This window comes from Struthio camelus, chromosome 1 (genome assembly GCF_040807025.1).
Source record: "Struthio camelus isolate bStrCam1 chromosome 1, bStrCam1.hap1, whole genome shotgun sequence".
In the NCBI taxonomy this organism is placed as follows: domain Eukaryota; kingdom Metazoa; phylum Chordata; class Aves; order Struthioniformes; family Struthionidae; genus Struthio; species Struthio camelus.
The window spans coordinates 208,551,718-208,570,335 of NC_090942.1; the positions used below are offsets into that span (position 1 = coordinate 208,551,718).

An 18,618-nucleotide genomic window follows, 5' to 3' on the forward strand; every position below is an offset into this window, starting at 1 on the left:
TACTTCCAGCCAGAGAAAAGTTGGCTGCTAGTGACAACAAAAAAAATAACATGGAAATAAGGATTTCCTGAAAAAGCCACGGTCAGACAGAAGGATATTTGTTGCAACTGTTCTTTTAAATGATGAGCATACCCCATCAGAGCTCCTTTGAAGTGCCGACCACTTTCATCTCCCATTGTTTCAATGGAGGAGGGAGGTGCTCAGTCAGCAGCAGGATGAAATCCCATAATCTGTCACAGCTTGTGTGACTCTTGAAACTTCCTCTCTTCTGAATTACTTAAGAGAGGAAATAATCATATCCCCTGTGGCTAATGTGGTTAAACTGAAGAAGATTTGTCGATGAAATAGTAGATAGATTAAATAGACAGATAGCTAGATAGATAAATAGACAGACAAACAGGCAGACAGATGATCAGATAGGTAAATAAATAAAGATAGACAGAGAGATACAAGATTATTCACATATTTTAGGTTGGGCACAAGTTTAACCTTGCTAAAACTTCAGAGAGGCAGCACCTTCAAACTTCTTTTAACGTGCAGGGGATAAAATCTTTTTCACTCATACAGACCCTGGATTTCACTATTTTAAGTAAAGAAACACAGTCTTTCCAAAGAGTTGCAGCAGAGCGGTAAAGATGATTTGGGCTTCTCATCCATTTTTCAAAACATCCACTCTGATTTTATGGATTGATTGAAAAAGAAAACTTTCTGTTTGCATATGGCAATAATTTCTCCCAAAATTTTAAATTTTTTTGGATAGGATTCATATCTGGTTCATGACTCCATTTTCCAGACTGAGAATGTTAACAACCACATCTTTAAGAGTCTGTACATTTGGAGGCTCAATTTCACACAGTCGGTTTAGGACAACCTAAAAGGTTCTGCTTTGCCCATCATTTCCTCTGCTGTGAAATTGCTCAAGTTCCTAAAATTCAGCGTAAAGTATCTAAAATTGGGTGCCAATTTTGAAATGGTAGCCAAGCAGCTTAGGAGTATTCAAATACTAACAGTCTTCAGATGTTTGTGAAATCAGATGGGTTTAATTAAGGCTTTTTCTGAGAGTCAGTATATTATTATAGGATGTCTGGAGGTAATCGGAGCATGGTAAACTGTGAGTCAGGCCACAGCTGACTTTACAAAACACCCTATAATCACACAAACCGGGATTTATGAGACTATGCATGTGGGGCGGAAAGCAAGACTGTTCTTGCACTAGGGCAGAAAAGATTGTAAGAATGAAGAATCTTTCACTTTTGCTTTTAATCTATGTAGCTGTTTCTATTGCTCTTCCTGTGCATCCAGAGAAAGAAAATGAAGAAGAAGATGCAAAGTTCGTACAGGTAACTATATTGTCCGTATCTGAGATCTATTAAGCTCTTTCTTTTCAGATATAATGAGCGTGTTCTACCTGCGTAGCCATTTGCTGTCTTTCTGAGATGATGCTGTTAAACACTACTCTGAGGCCCAAACTTCACTAAAGTAGGTTAAATCTGTACATACTGGAAATGTCAAGTAAATAAGAATCAGGAGCAAACTTATCTGTTTCTGCTTAGCTAAGATCCTCAGGAAAACATCTGTTTTGGCTCCAAGTAATCACAGACAGATGATTCTGCCAGTACAGTACATGAACAATATCAGTCCTAAGGTATTTATGTAAGAAACAGATGAAAATGTGAAATGCATGTCTTTAAAATTTTCATTAGGACTATTTAAATAAATTTTATGAAATTGAGCCTGATCCAAATCAACTTGGATGGAGAAGAAATGCTGAATCCACTGCTGAAAAACTCCGGAAAATGCAAGATTTTTTTCGTTTGAAAGTGACTGGAAAACTAGACACTGAGACATTGGAAATGATGAAGAAACCCAGGTGTGGAGTTCCTGATGTAGGTCTCTATGGTGTTACTTTGCCAGGATGGAAAAAAAACAAGCTAACATACAGGTAGTATTTCCATAATTACTTTTCCGTGTTTAAATTATGATTTCATGGTTATCTACATTCGTTGTATTTGAATAACTTCTTTAGCAATTGTTTACAGTCGGGATAACAAAAATATTTTTGTCTCCCCTACTGTTAGTCATGTATATTCCCCAGAGAAATTTCTGAAAGTCAAGCTGAGTGTTTTACTTGTCTTGAGTCAATTGTGATATTTTGTCTCTCATGTATCACTCCTAAAAAATATTCTGTGAGCAAAATAGAAACATCAGCTACCCCTTGCATGAACTCTTTTATTGTCAAAAATGTGTCAAGACTGACAGATTAATAGTCACGGAAATCTGAAGAGATGATTTTCATCATGCCCGAGAGGGTATCTGCTGGTTGGGAGCCATTCAGAGAAAAATTGATAACATGCCTGCAATTATTATTATGAAAAAAGCTTGCTGGAGAGTTATCACATTCCTCAAGCTCACACAGTCCAAGATGAGTTTGGGGAACTATTGGACTGCAGGGTAAACTTTGTCTTAAATATCTCAGTTCATCATCTTAACAATATGCAAGAAATTCTTTATGCAAACACTAAGTATTATTATTACCTGAACCTTTATAACTGTAGAATCGTGAACCACACACCAGATATGAGAAAAGAAGATGTGGATAAAGCAATCCAGAAGGCATTTAAAGTATGGAGCACTGTCACCCCACTGACTTTCACTCGTATTCATGATGGGATAGCAGATATAATGATTGCTTTTGGGACCAAAGGTAACAGATTGAATGCATACTGATGGTAAATATTTTCCAATAATCATGACACAAACTCAGTGTTATTTCAACATTGTATCGTTTAGTTCATGGACATTGTCCTCGTTATTTTGATGGCCCCCTTGGTGTGCTTGCTCATGCCTTTCCACCTGGCAGTGGTTTTGGTGGTGATGTTCACTTTGATGAGGATGAAGACTGGACAACAGGCTCAGCTGGTAGGTAACAAAAGGTTTCTAAAATGTTATGCAGATGCATAAATTTATTTCTGATTTTAGTTAGATGAAGGAATACATCTGTGTGACCAAGACTCTCCTTGGTAAAATTTTTTTGACTCTTATTTTCCTCATTTGCTAAGAGTGCTTGGTGCGTGTACTAGCACCAAGCCTGGCATTATCACACACAGTAAAGGAAGTATATCGTGCCTGTGCAGTAGCCCTCAGTGGAGATCCCCACCAGATAGAAAACATTAGAGCTACTAGTGATTACAGTCGCCTCACTAACAATGTAAAGATAGGTCCAGCTATAGGTTACTATAGCTTTACTCTACGTTCATGCTAGAATGAGCTTGTATATGAAAGCCTTCTCCAAGCAATGTGAGCTTACTGCCAGCATCGGGGAGTCTGAACGTGCTGTTTGGGCCACCCATGGGCTGAGATGTCACGTGGAGAGTTCACTACAAATGCATGCCTTCGGGCCTGAAGACAGACGAATGCCAAGTGCTCATCCATCTGACTGGGGTCTGTGCAGTCTCCTCAGCCCCCAGGTAGGCCATACAGCATATACCTCCTCCAAAAGATCTGTCAGTACACAGGAAAATTACCCTGTTGTACTACATAGTTTTTGGGATGGAAAACAGCAGAGAGGAACTGCAGTAGGAGAGTCTTGGTCACACAGCAGGAGAGGCAGTGAGTTAAAAAAAAAAGGAAGATGTAGTAAGAGTACTGTATGAGGAAGGGAGATGTGGGTTTAGTGTGCCAGAAAAAAATAGGGGTGAGAGGTGAACTTATCATGCTGATAAAATATGATGTTTTCCCCATACTGGAGTTGAATGGGTCAACCCCCAGTTTTAGTGTTGCTCTTCAGCAGTGTGACTCCACCAATGAGGCATTATAGAATTCTTTGGAGAGCTCAGAGGACTCGTGAGTGGGAAGGAATGGAAATACTTGTGGAAAACTTGATGCTTTGTTTTGTTTTTGAGGAATGGAATTCTTGGCTTCATTCGGCCCTTCTTGAGAAATCAGTATCCAGTTCTCTGCTGTGCAACAGACCTGCGATCTTGACAAAGTCTCTTGATAATGCTGGCTCTTGGTCCTTTATTTCTGCAGGGCAGAGGATCTTTCTTCCCTAATCCAGGAAGCTGTGCTACCTTGATGGATGCAAGTAATTAAATATGCGTAGGAGGAAATCCCATTTTTACCTATTTGCAGTGCTGCCATATGTCACTGGAGATAAGCACGCACAAGCACAATACTTAAAAAGATACTTTATTTGACAAGATTTTAAAGAAGCTTTAAGTTTAAAAGTCCTATTGATAAAAAAGGAAACCATTCTGCCGACATTATTTTTTTCTGTGCTTGTTTGTGGTCTCATCTTTCTTTTCAGGCTTGTAGGAAAGAGTATGACACACAGACAACTTGGTACCTCAAGCAAACATGGAGTGCAGCCTTTTCTCCTATTATTCCTTTCTGACTCACATCCAATCTATTGTAGCTCAGCTGAGAAACCCTGCCAGGACATTCCTCAGTGCTGCACCCACGCTCACCCCCGGTCATCTACTCACATCACACATACTTTCAGTAGCTATCAGAGATAACGGCAAGAAAGACAACGAAGACACACTCCCTTCCTGTGGGTGTCCTATATAAAATATATGTATATGCATACCCAAATGAATTTCAGTATATTGTATGAAGACTGCCTTTGAACAATGGCCCTGGTGCGTTCACAGTACATTAGCCATTTTTCAGACCACAATTAGACTGATTTTTCTCTATGTACATTTTTTTAAGGATTCAACTTGTTCCTTGTTGCTGCTCATGAGGTTGGCCATGCGCTGGGTCTCTCCCATTCCAATGACCAGAGGGCCTTGATGTTCCCCAACTACGCCTATGTCAATCCCAGTGAATTTCCCCTCTCTCCAGATGACATACGTGGCATTCAGTCCATTTACGGTGAGTAGAATCCATTGCTTAAAAAGAGAACAGAACAAGAGAGAAACAATCTCTTTCACAAAGTTAGACCATTAAAATCATTATATTCTCATAATATCATAAGTGTATAAGTGAAAAACATGATGTTTCCATAAATTTGGTGTAGTCTTTTTAAAATGTCTCCCTCAGGATCTCCACCAAATGCCCCAGATAGGAAGCCAGGTGCCCCGACATCACCTAAAACCTGTGGCTCCCAAATGTCTTTTGATGCTGTAACCACACTCCGACGAGAAGTCATGTTTCTGAAAGGCAGGTAAACATAATCCTTCTTGATATTATATTTGTCTCTCTGAGGTTTATATGTTTGTGATTTCTACAAAGACTGAGCACTGTGGTGGTTAGCATGATTAATGGGATTTGTAGTGAGACAGATGGACTGTCCATGGGAACAAAACTGTGAGCAAATAGAAATTTTATTAATGTTTTAGCATACAAAATATACTTCTTTTTTTTTTCCAGAAAACATCTCAAGCCTAACAAAGCTTTATTCCCAAACGTATAGGTGGTCACACTGAGTAGTGACGTGAATAAATACTGCAACCGTTTTCTAAGAAATTAATATTCACTACAACGCATTTGGACCAGTTTCTCCTCCTGTCACCTATGCAAGTCAGAAGTCAGCTGGGTACACAGGGAATAGCTTACAGTCAAGCTCATCTGGGACCCTGTAACTCTTTTATTCTTATATTACTCTATGATAAAGGAACAATCTGATTTTTTCTGCTGCTTCTAGATGATATCACTAATCAGTCAATACTAATGAAAAGGGTGTTGCCAGCAAAAAGCCAATATAACTCACTATAAGGCAGAAAATTATTTTTGTTCCGACTGAGGCTAACGTTTCCTTTTCTGGTGCATTAATCCAGGTAGTTCCACTGACAAGAAAGAACTTGCAAGTCACAGCAGTGTTCACATTCTTTGCATATATAGAAATATCTGTGGTTTATTATTTACTACAAAAACTGTTTCATATTTAAATCAGACACTTATGGCGTGTGTATCCTGATAACTCAGAAGTTGAACTTGAATTAATTTCTACCTTCTGGCCATCTCTTCCGTCTGGTATTCAAGCTGCATATGAAAACATTAAAGACCAGATACTATTTTTCAAAGGTGATGTATGAGCTTTTCTTTAAACTCTTCTTATCTTTAAATTTGAGGGGAAATGGGAGGGAGGAAAGGTAGCTATATGTGCACAAAATTAACTTTTCAAAACGCAAAACTATAGGACATTTCATCTAGTTTCTATAACCTATACTGAGGAAGTGCATCTTTTTCATTGAGCTGGTCAAAATCACTGCTGAAACTTCATAAACTTTTTTTTTTTTTTTTTTGAATAGGCAATAATTTCTGGGTTGTCAGTGGATATCAGATATTGCCTGGTTACCCAAAGAATATCAACATATTGGGCTTCCCTAAAGGTGTTAAGAAAATCGATGCAGCTGTTTGTAATAAAAATACTGGGAAGACAGACTTTTTCGTAGGTGACAAGTACTGGAGGTAAGAAGAAACAAAGAGCACTTTCTTATGGTTGACTCCAGTATAGCCTGTATGAAATTAAATTTCTCCACGTGATAGAGGAGAAATTAGGACTTTAGGTAACTATAGATAACTAGGTAAAAATATTAATCCTAGTTTTCAAAGAAAGTGTTTGTTTACCTGACTTCTGCACTAGCAGGAGAATATAGCTGTGACTTTTGAGAGTTTAATGGTGTGCTAAAACAGGCATTCAAAATACAGACTCATTTTGATGCATTATACCTGGAAGCTGAAAAAGTTCCAGTATATATACAATTTTTATAAATAAAATAGATAAAAGCATGTATAGAAAACAAGGAATTGAGAGCTAATGTTTGGCATGAGGCTGGCTTGGATGGCCTGTGTAGGTTCCCTCAACTTTCTGAAGTCCTAGATTGCTTACTCTCTCTTAGAAAGGTACAAGTGAGTTTATTTCCCTTTCTTTGGCTGGTTAGTATTGTATTTGCACCACGCTTCTTCCAAAACCTGTTCACTTTTTGGTATGAGTGACTGTTGGCACCCAAATACCAGGCAAACAGAAACAAAAAAGTCAGCCTTGGCAGGCTAATAGATTGCTCCTGTGTGCAAGGAAAACCACTGCAAAGACCTTCTGCGGGCAACCAGAAGCACAGTGCAGGTTAAATATACTTTATGGTGATTAATTGGGGACTTTCTTAGTGAGGCATTCGTTGTCAGCTGGATTGCCAGCTGTATGTCATTTCCTGTCCTTTGTTTTTGGTAGTTTTGGAAAGAGTATTTACAATATCTTGTGCTGCTGTTTTACTGCCTTGATCACAAGGCAAAGGCATGCAAGAACACCGTAGCATGCAGTTCTTTGAGAAAATTATTGTTGCTACATAATCTTGACTTCCTGTGAAAAGTATTTCTTATATCTAAGAAAAAGTAAAACAAAGGTTAGCTTGTTTCCTTTTTTTTTTTTTATGGGAAGGTTCTTCAAGTCTTCAAGAAAGTTTTAGGTCCCCCATTCATCCCACAAATTCAGTCCCATCCTGTAACATATTTCCTGGCTCTATAAGGAATTTGATTTGACTAGAAATAAGTCAGTTTCCTTCCTTCTTTCTAAATCTATCAGCCAGGAGGTGACAATGTGTAACACTATATCAGAGTCTAAGAGGTGTTTAAGATTCGTGCAGTAAATTCATCCACTCATTACAGAGGGAATCTACCTGACCAGCTTCCATGGGCAACCTAACATTCATGGCACTAAAGTTACGGGAGATAAATCTCAACCCTGCTATCAAAACTATGTGTCTTAAACTTCAGCTGGTCTCACTTCAGACAGTTCTTTGGAGCTGCACCAGCCTCTCTCAGCAAAGAACTAACCTTACAGCAATCACTAAGGCCAGAGTCCAGCACACATTTACGTGTGCAGCTAATGTGACTCACTGCAGTTCCAGTGAAGTCAGTCAAACTTCCGGTGGTGGATACAATTCAGCATATGCTTAATTCTTTGTAGAGCTGATGTCTAAATTCTATCAAATTAAATGTCTCCTTTCGCGTGATTTAGGTATGATGAAAGCAGCCAATCCTTAGAGAAGGGTTATCCTAGACGGACACTAGATGACTTTCCAGGAATTAGCCAGAAAGTTGATGCTGTTTTCCAACATAAAGGTAAATTAAATGAACTTTTACGTAAAAATCAGTTTATCTGCAAACAGAGCAAGTTTTAGAGTTATTATTAATGCCACTATTGCTGTATTCTGCAAAAAATGAAACCAAATAGATGCTCTCCTGTGCGCATAGAAGCTGATGTTCCCAGCTTTGCTTGTTAGAATGAAGCTACTTCTTGTTTGCACAAGATAACATTTCATTCTTTTTATTTCCAGGATTCTTCTACTTCTTCCACGGTACAAAGCAGCAGGAGTTTGACCCTACTGCTAAAAAAGTTATCCGTGAGATAAAGAGTAACAGTTGGTTTAAATGTTAGTAGCATTAAACTTTCCAACAGTGAGAATAAAAATCACTCTAGATTTCTCAAAGGTTGTTCATACATGTGCTGCTGTATGGGAGAGACAACAGGATTAGTTTTCATGTCTGTCTACAATTTTAATAAATCAACGTATCAGCTCTATTTTACCTCTAGAGTCCAGAACAAATCCACAAAGTGATTAAGTGCAAAATGTCCAACATAATTTATTGTGTTATACTCTGATTGGGCTTTCACATATTTTCACAATAAACAATTTTAAGTTTGTTGTTAACTGTTCTCTGCTTCATCCATTGAAGATGTTTCGTATTTCTAAAGACGTGTGAAAGACTTCGCATTAATATGCTGACTATAGTTTTGAAATATCCTTTCAACATATGACACTCATATTCTGCTTCTTTTCTTTCATGGTGTCTTCAAAAGCCACTCTTTTCATTAATCATTTATTTTTCTATGTCTTCTTTCCTGTCATCCTCTCCTGTTCATCTTTGACAGCCCTCTTCACATCAAGTCAGTATGTTGCCACCAAAATCACCCTCCTGCCCTAATGTTCCAATAGATCCTCTCATCCTGATTTGTCTTTCCAGTGCATCAGTGGACATTTTGAATCAATTCACAAATCACTGTGAATCTATGAATGACATCCGTTCACAAATCAGCCCCGTCCTATTCAAGAAATATATTCATCTGTCACGTGGAGCACAACCTTTGCTCTGCTAGCAAGAGCATGTGCCTCAAGTGCAAATATATCTGAGTTTTACTACATGCTACCGTTGCACATGGAACAAAACCCTCACAGAAACAAAAAGAATCTATAAAGTCGCAGCCATATCCTCTCAAATATTTCCTTTAAATTTAATTCTGGAACGAGGCCCAGAATACACTGCAAAATGGATAGTTATATTGTGTGCACAGCTGGACATATGCGAGAACATGCTTTTATTAACGTTGGCTTGTCCTCCTACTCCCTAGTTCTCATATATCTGGATGTTTTATCCACCTGTTGCATGCTTGAATTTCTTTTTGGAATGTGTTTTTGCACAACCAGATAGAGCAGCGCAGTGATCCCAAACTGAACCTCACCAGGCTAATTTAATATAAACAATGAAAGTATCATATTGTTGTTGTTATCACTATGAGCAGCCCACTGGCCTGCCTCCCACCAGGAAATCAAAATAGGAGCTCACGTATTTTATTTCACTGATCTACAAAAGTAGTCATGGTGAACACTTTCACACTGCAGATCCCTAACAAAATTTAAACTTAAAATGGAGTGAAATGATCAACATTTGGATGAGCTTCATCTGACCTCACTTTAGCCATCTCTCTAACAGTTATATAGGTGCTCTGAGTGGACAAATGAAAAGGGAGAAGTCCTTGCACAATGTTACTCAGCTCATTCAAAAACTACACCTGGGCTACTCAGGATGAGCCACCCCTTGGAGAAAACATCCCTTTGCAGAGGCAGTCTAGACAGCTAGCCTAGAGTAGCTAACTTTCACGCAGCCAAAATTTGGTGAAATTTACAGTCTAGCTAGTAGCTAGTCTTTGCTAGCTACCTGTTGGTTTTTATGCGATCCAGAATAGAAAGGCACCCGCTTTTTACTCTTTCTGATGTTCTCTCTTGGCAAGATACCAGCAGCTTCATACATCGTCACAATGATAAAGCCGTTTGAAGTTCAGTGCTTCGTAGCGTATTGGCAAGTTTCTCTATCTTCAAATGCATAAACAAAAATCATAATTATTCTCTACTCCCTTCTTTTCTCAGGTGAAACACTGTTTCATTACTTGAATAAATTCCTTGTCGTCAGAAAAGTTAATCATTAACAGTAAATTGCTATTCACAGCATTTTCCTACTGGTAGCTTTGGTATTGTTAATAGGGTGCATGTTAAGAGGTCATCTGCAAAGACAAATAAGTCAGTGAGTACTATTTTTCTTTTATCTTCAAAGAGGGCCTGAAAAGTCACTTATAACACAAAAGGGTTTAGTCTTTACATACGCATATCAGCATGGTCAGTTTGTTCTCCCTGTTCAGTGTTTCTTTAGAGAAACAGAAACTGGAATAGGAGTGTCATAGCAGAAGAAGAATAAGTGGTGAGTGTTTGTTGGTTTTGCCTTTCCCCAAACTCTTTGCCAAGAATGTGGCTACAATGGGTTGTCTTGTACCTCACAGTACCCTCACACCCATACTGCATTTAGATTACCAGCTGGGTAATGCTGTGGCTGCTGTGGGCTGCCGGGCTGGCCAGCCCCTGGGCAGCGACGGGTTCCTCCCCTTCCCTCTTCAGCGGATCCCTTAACAGCTGCTCATTTTCACAAAGTTCAGAGAAACTTCAGTTAGTCTGGGCTGAAATCGGCCGGTATGTTCAAAAGTTACTCTTGGAGAATATGAGGAAAAGTCCTGTGTAGATAGATGTGTGTGTGTGTGTGTGTGTGTGTGTGTGTGTGTGTGTGTGTGTGTGTGTGCACACGTGTGTGCATGTGTGCGTGTCCCTACCAGAGCACCTCGTCCACAGGTGTGTGGGTCTGTGCAACCCCTGTGCGGCTCTGTGGGCCGCCAGACTACGGGGAACACCTACTTTATGGCGAGGGCTGTTATGTATTTTACAAACAACTGCTGCTTGTAGGACTGAAGGAAATAGAGCTCCCTTATAATACAAGGTTTTAACGGTTTAAAGAGGCACAATAATCAGAAAATGAACACAAAAGCATAAGGAGGAGGTAGGAGGTGGGTAATTCAGATTTTCAATACTTTCCATGAATATGGGGCTGCTGTTTTACTGTGGACTGACAAAAGTGTTTCTTACCTACCAAGCAGTTACTGATTATATATAAGATTAATACCGGCCATCAGAGCTCCAAAACTACTGATTCTTGCAATATGATACAGCTATAGACATCGTATAGCAAACTTGACGTACCTATCCCATGGCAAAAGGCCACAGCGACCCTTAAACGCTCAGCATTGATGGCCAGGAAGGAGACGTGCAGCTGCCACCCACTGGCTAAGGCTATTTAGTTAAGGTTATTTAGCCCTGTCATTTCAAAGAAAATAAACCCACAAGGGTTACCGTCAGGACTATGCTCTTAGAACAAAAGAAACATTCTTCAAGGAAGCAAGGAGAGGTTCCGCTTGCCTTAGGAGGGAATCAAACACATGTGTTCTCTAGCAAAATTTTGCAAATTAACAGTAACAGAAATGTACACAAATATCACTGACATGCATTTTAATATGCATAGACTATGGAGGGACGATGGTTATAATTAAAGATTTCTTTTTTAATTTCCAAGAATGACAAACTCTTTCCCCATTTGCAGGATCCCAGTGCAGCCTGTGTACATCATTATAAGCAAGAGGAAGGGTTTTAATTAGAGAATAAGGTCCTGATTCAGCAAAGCCTTCAACTGCATGCCAAATTCAGACCTTTATGCTAGTCACACTGCTTTTGAAATCCCTTCCTCAGTCAGAGTCCTGATGAAGCCATCTGTGTTCCTTACTACCACAGAAATGTCCCGCTCTAACAAAGCTCGTACAGAGCACAGCCGTTCCCCAAGTATTTGGCTGAACAAATGCACACTCCCATCAGTGTTCACGAACAGTTATGTTCTGAATTATCTTTATATCAACCAATAGTGAGAAGAGTTTTGTCATTTTAATGACTTGCTCGGAAGATATTTTATCAACATAGACAAATGTCAAAATACGTTACAGTGTATGTTCAGAATAAAGTTACCAAAGTCTGATGCCCTTCAATATTCCCTTGATTTCATACTGAGAAAAGGAGATAAAACGTAGTGCTAAATTTCTGCAAGAAAATCTGGGAGGGTAGTAGCAGCTGGAGAACTACTTACTAGCCTTGTGGGACTGAACTCAGCAGCACAGGGCTATTTTGCCGCGCCTGAAAAGAAGTGGACCTCCCATCTCTGCCCTTGACTCTCATCCCCATTGCTTGACTCCCACCTCACTAACCCTTCTGCCTCTGCCTCTGATTTTGCACAGGCAGTGCTCAGCTGCGGGTTATCTGAGGTTATATTTTTGAGAACCTGTGCTATTTAAAGTTGGAAGGCTAAATAAAATGCAGATCATATATAGTGCAATATAGAACTCTCTTTTTTTTGATTATGCTGCGTGATATTTTTGAACATCTATATTTCTTTAAGAATTTGTTTAGACTCTGCAGGCCAGATTCTGATTATCTAAATTCTACCTATACCCTTGCATCTGCGTTTTCAATTGGCTGGATCTGAGCCTTCAAAGATGCTTAACCACCAGGAAGATATAGGTCTAAGTAATTTGGGGGATTTTGACCAACATGACCCCATCCTGAGAACTTTAAAGCAACTTTGAAACAAAACATTCATGGCAAAAAGATCCTGAACTTTGAGTGGAAACATAGTGACAATGGACAGGAAGAGACTTTCATCTGTTAGAAAGTTTAATAGGGGCAGGACACAAGGAAACTGTAAATTTAAACAAACAAAGACAGAATCACACAATCACAGAATAGCTGGAGTTGGAAGGGACATCTGGAGATCATCTGGTCCAACCCCCCCGCTCAAGCAGGGTCACCTCGAGCCGGTTGCCCAGGATCGTGTCAAGTTGCGTTTTGAGTGTCTCCAAGGACAGAGACTCCACAACATCTCTGGACAACTTGTTCCAATTTTGAGTACCCTTAAAATGTGTTTTCTTACATTCAGAAAGAGCTTCCTATGTTTCAGTTTGTGCCTGTTGCCTCTCGTCCTGTCACTGGGCACACTGAGAAGAGTCTGCCCCCATCCTCTTTACACTGTCCCATCAGATATTTATACCCATCCACACACGTATAGAACCCCCATGAGCCTTCTCTTCTCCAGGCTGAACACGCCCAGCTCTCTCAGCCTCTCCTCATAGGAGAGATGCTCCAGTCCCTTCATCATCTTAGTAGCCCTCTGCTAGTCTCACTCCAGTAGCTCCATGTCTCTCTTGTACTGGGGAGCCCAGCATGGACGGAGCACTCCAGGTGTGGCCTCCCCAGGGCTGAGCAGAGGGGGAGCATCACCTCCCTCAACCTGCTGGGAATGCTCTTCCTTATGTAGCCCGGGACACCATTGGCCTCCTTTGCCACAAGAGTGTGTTGATGGCTTGTGTAAGTGGACGCTAGAAAGGCTGCATGGACATTAACATCTTGGTTCAGAGCAGTAGTGAGGTTTTGAAGCCAGCCTTCTGGTTGCCCCCACTTTCTTATGCATTGCTTCAGTTTGCAGAGCAATTTGGGGACACAAAAATTAGATTCCTTATGGAGAAAACTATTCCTGGGGGTGGGGGGAGGGGGGAATGCAAATGTACCACGTGCGCTCCCAGCCCTACCTAATGCAGAAAGAAGGGTTCAGACCGAAGATTGGTCCTTCAGGCACCTTCAAACCATATGTGTGGTGGGGACATTCTGTCTGGGCTGCCATCCTAGGTCTAGCTCAAGGCAACCCCTGCACATCCCGAACTGAATAGTGTGCAAATACAGGAATCACAGCACTTACTGTTTACATCTACTGATCTGCTTCTTTTGCACCGAATTATTTCCTAGTATAGACATACTCAAAGGAAAATATTTTAGCACGAGAGGTGAGTCCCAGATCTCCTATTGAGTGCTCTGCCTGTGTGTGGCCAACAGCAGGGAGTCATAAACAAGATGGATTTGGTCCTCTAGTAATGTTTCTATCACCAGCGGTTATATAAATGTAATTGTGCATGACTTGGATCAGACTGGAATATGTTTGGGATATTCAAGGCTAACGGATGAATGCGTGGCCTAGGCAGCCTTTTCTGACAAAATATTTTGCTTATGTTTGCTGATGGTAACCACAATCACCTAAAGTGGTAACATGTGTATAAAACTCCTTTCACTTGTGCCATTTCCATTTGCTTAGAAATTACAAAATCAAAGTCAACTTTGCAGCCACATGATTCTGAAGTGTCTGGTAGGAGTAAACATTCAGTGTAAGGCACAGGCACCTAGCCTGTGCTAAAGTGGTAAGAGAAATACGCAGAACTGATGTCTGCTTGCACAGTCAGGCAGTGTAGCAACCTCACATGGGCTGCCTGTGGCTATCTGGAGCCCCACAGCTTAATTTCCGTGCTGTGCTTTGAAACGTTATTTCCCGTCCAAAATTAAAGTCATAGGAACAACACTGAGTACTGCATCATTATTCAAGCGCTGTACAAGGGTTAGCTAAATCTGCTTTTATAACCCTACTGGAGAACTAAGGGATTGCACTCGTTTCTACACAGAAGCTGAGCTAAAGGAAAGTGAAGTGGCTCGCTGAAATCTGCGTAAGAAACATGGACCTGGAAATCCCGTGTTCCTTCCCCGTTCCTGTGGTCACTCCCCTGATCCAGCTTACCCGACTTCTCTCTGAAAGTTTGCGTTGGGTTAAAGATGTGATCTACTTCTTTCCTGGGCCACTTCCAGTTACCCCCTCCTTCTCCTCAGCTGCTCCCTCTGTGCTTTCCCTCGCTACTCCACACCTGATTTTTTATGGAGTAGGGGAAGACTTTGTTTTAAAAGCTAAACCTTTGAATCTCAAACGCAAATGCAAAGACTCCTGCAACCTGTGAAGGGCCAAAAGGGCAGTGCATTCTGTAGCACGAGGCCGTCAGCTCTGTCTTTGCAGGGCAGGAGGGAGCCGGCCTGTGCAGTGCGAGGGCTGCCCGTCCCGGAGCGCACGATGCTCCAGGCTCACGTCCCGCGGTGCCTCTTCCTCTGCCCACTGAGCTCGCATCCTTCATTGGGAAAACTGTCCGAACCCCAGATTTGTCCTGTCCTGATTTTGACAAAAGACTGTGCTGATCTGGAAGTTCCTTTTCCAAATTATCTATGCAGCCCACCCTTCACCACACTTAAACACAAGAAACACAATAAGAGAAAGCACATCGCCAACAAAATATATCACCGGGTTTTGGAGTAACACTGGAGGTCGCAGGATCATGACCAGGCTTGAGATAAGTAACAAAAACATTCTTCGCTGTGTACTTACAACACCTCAAACGCTGCAGCTAGTGTGTGGTGTCCACATAACTTGGAAACTGCAAATCAAAGCTCCTTCTCCTTCTCTCCCCAAAAATCAGTGTGTAAGGCTGAAAAATTAAACCTCAGCGTTTTCGTCTGGGCTGTCGTACAAAGCATAACTGTTTGTTATAATCAATGGATGGTTGATATCCCTGTCCCTTAGCACTTCCCAGAGTTCAGATCTGCCCCAAGTTATTACCAGCCTCTTCCCTTTCTCAGGATTTGAGTGTCATGGAGATTTTCAGTCCCTTCCCAACTGGTTTAGAGTCATCATTTTCCACTGCAAACCCAACCCACATTACTAGGAAAGTAGGACAGTAACTAGGGAAGGAGTAACTGAAGATTACTGCAGATGAGGATCTGAAAGCAGCAGGGGGAAGGGGCAAGGGCATCTGAAAGTAGGCACTTATAGATATATGTTCCCTTCTCACTTTCAGAGTAATAAAGTTTTATTATTAGAAGTGCAAGATGCACTTTAGAGAATAAAACATGCACAACTATCGCATGAAATAACTCAATATGTATTGTATGTATGTATGTATAAGTAACTCAATATGTATTGTATACGTATACAATAATATACATATGCATAAACTTATACAATATGTATTGTATATGTATACAATAATGCTGCTAAAATATGGCAACATTTATTTTTGTCTTTTTTATTGATTAACAAAAGAAAGCAGAAAAGGCTAAAATTAACTGTGTATACAGGACCGATAAAACAGTTATGAACTATGCACCACATAGGACACGGTATTCTGTCAGCTAGATCACTTCCATTTCAGTCCTGCTTAGAGAGTCATTATTCCAGAAGTAAGTTCAAATGCTCATTACGTACTTGCAGATCTAGAGCTGTACAGGAAATAGCATTTACACTTTATGATAATCAGTGAAAATTCCTTGGTTTTTCTGCACTCATCTAACACAGATATTCTGGAGATGGTTTGTGAAACTCTGCAGAAGGACCTGTAGTTATGAAATTATCGGACAGAGCTGGATATCAGCTCTCACTGACAACAGTCTCTCTTTCTGGGCTCATGAACACTGAACACGTACAAGATGAAGTGGCCCTATACGTACAGACTCTTAACCTATCTGCTCAAACCCTGACCTGGGCTGCAGAAAACCCACAATTAATCCATGTCTCCAGTAAGGCTAAATGATGCCTTCTGCTTCCCACAGCAATATCGTAAGCAGTTGGGTTTTTCCTGGAAGGGTAGAACTCCTATTCTCATGAGAACTAGTTCTATCATGGCACTTAGAAACCTTTCCCTGAGAATCGTACTTTGCAGACTGAAATTATTACAGACATTTTCAACTCAAGCAAAAATGTCAGGTTTTCTCTAAATCTATGGCAAAGAGGCTAGCACTTGTCCAAAATTTTACTTTTCCTTTTTACTGCAAAGGTAGCTTAAAATACCGACTCGTTCAAAACAGAACTTCCAGGGTAAAAAAAGTGGGCTGACCTCTCCCACAAATGCATAATAGGACAGCTAACATAAAATCAGCAGGAAGAATATGCACTTCAAGCCGTACGAGAATCATGCAAGAAAAACAAGACAGAAGCCTGTATTTTTAAAGTGAGAATACCTGAGGAAAACAGGTTCCTAATGAACTGAGCAGATTTTAACATTGTATATTTTATTGCAATTTATTATAACTGTGAATCTATCATACATGCCACAAATACTGAGAAGTAGGTACTATATTCAGTGCTCAGTAGGGGAATTAAATCACTTATTTCCGAATTTTACTTTAAAAGCGCAGGCTAATGATAGAGTAGAAAAGTCTCATTTTAACTCCCAGAAAGTGCTGAGATTGTTACTTAAAGTAACAGCTAATTTACCAAACTGTTAAGTTAAAACAATGTGGAAGTCCCCTATTTGACTAAAATGTGCTCTAAAGGTCTTTTTTCCAATATTTTGCGCTGGCAGGAAAGATCTCTCCCAAACACCCGTCAAAGTTTAAACCAGTGAACCTACTGTTGCTGTAATGAATAGAGCTGTAGGTATGTCAGAACAATAAACAGATGGAAGATTTGCCTAAGCTTCCCCTGCCACCACGAAACACAAAAGACTGTTGTATAGTTCAGTATGCTGGAAGTCGGATAAGCGGGACATATGCCAGCAAGCCCTCATGCTGCTGTGCCATTCTTTCAACAGTTATAGTCCTGGCCTTGATTAGGATTTAAACTCTTCCTTTTTGTTCTGAGAAATTTACATTAGGGCACAACTACGTCAGCACAGCTATTACACGATGCTGGAGTAACATCCTCTTTTGTGTATTCCTCTTTTGTGCTCCTCAGCTTACCTCTCTCCTGCTGCATAAAAACAGAATTCTGCCTTTCCAGGACTTTTGAGAAGAAAAAAGTAACTATACTATGAAAAGCCACTATGAAAATTTATGGGAATCAGTTTAGGATGTGTAAGTATAGGTTTCTACACATACACGGCTATATGTGCCCTAGCTACCTAAGGTCATATTGTAGTCAATGGATATCTAGAGAGGGATTCATCTCACCCCAGAACATATTTGGTCAGCTGATCTACTCTCTCCACTCTGGGCTCACTTCAGCTACCTAAACACAGGTCCCCAGGGTAATTTGACGTGCATCAAGGCATCCAAAATTTCGGCAAAATGCTGGCACATAGGAAGGACACAGGACTTATGGGAGATTTGTAGTCCCCTGGCCTGGCAGCTGGAGGAGTCCAGATGGGATGTCCTAGGCCATCTCAAGTGTTGCTAGGTGCCTACATATGGACAACTGAATCACATCCCCTACTGCCTGCACTGACTAGACCTCCACTGGCTGTAACAGGAGGTCTAAGACCTACCTTAGATGTAAATACCTACCCTATAGACATCTACATTAAGTGTTTGCCTCTGGAGCTGAAAACTACCATGTTATCAATTCTAAGACTATGTCTCCGCTATGAAGTGCAAAAGCATTTCCACACTTTCAAGTCTGGAAGGGCATCCTGGCAATATATGGACTGCAGGTTGGAGAGGGACCATAGTATATCTCATTCTGCCTTGCTGAGAATTTGAGTCTGCAAGCTGGAAAGAAATTGCAACACTTTGTGGGGTAGACGCAGTCCAAAACTCCTGTAGACGTCCAGATAACTCTTACGCAAAATTGTTTGTCTCTTTGTGATGTTACATAGAATTCCTTGTCTGTGTGGTCTCA

At 40.6% G+C, this 18,618-nt stretch overlaps 1 protein-coding gene across 1 annotated transcript; it reads left to right on the top strand.

Annotated features, from left to right (window-relative positions):
* The first annotated feature begins 1,208 nt into the window (after window positions 1–1,208).
* On the top strand, window positions 1,209–8,570 carry LOC104151762 (matrix metalloproteinase-27). The gene is made up of 10 exons (XM_009686765.2): window positions 1,209–1,340; window positions 1,704–1,942; window positions 2,556–2,704; window positions 2,791–2,919; window positions 4,714–4,875; window positions 5,044–5,167; window positions 5,897–6,027; window positions 6,255–6,414; window positions 7,961–8,064; window positions 8,280–8,570. The coding sequence occupies exons 1-10, from the start codon at window positions 1,236–1,238 to the stop codon at window positions 8,378–8,380; spliced, it is 1,404 nt and encodes a 467-aa protein (XP_009685060.1). The 5' UTR covers window positions 1,209–1,235; the 3' UTR covers window positions 8,381–8,570.
* Window positions 8,571–18,618: the final 10,048 nt, after the last annotated feature.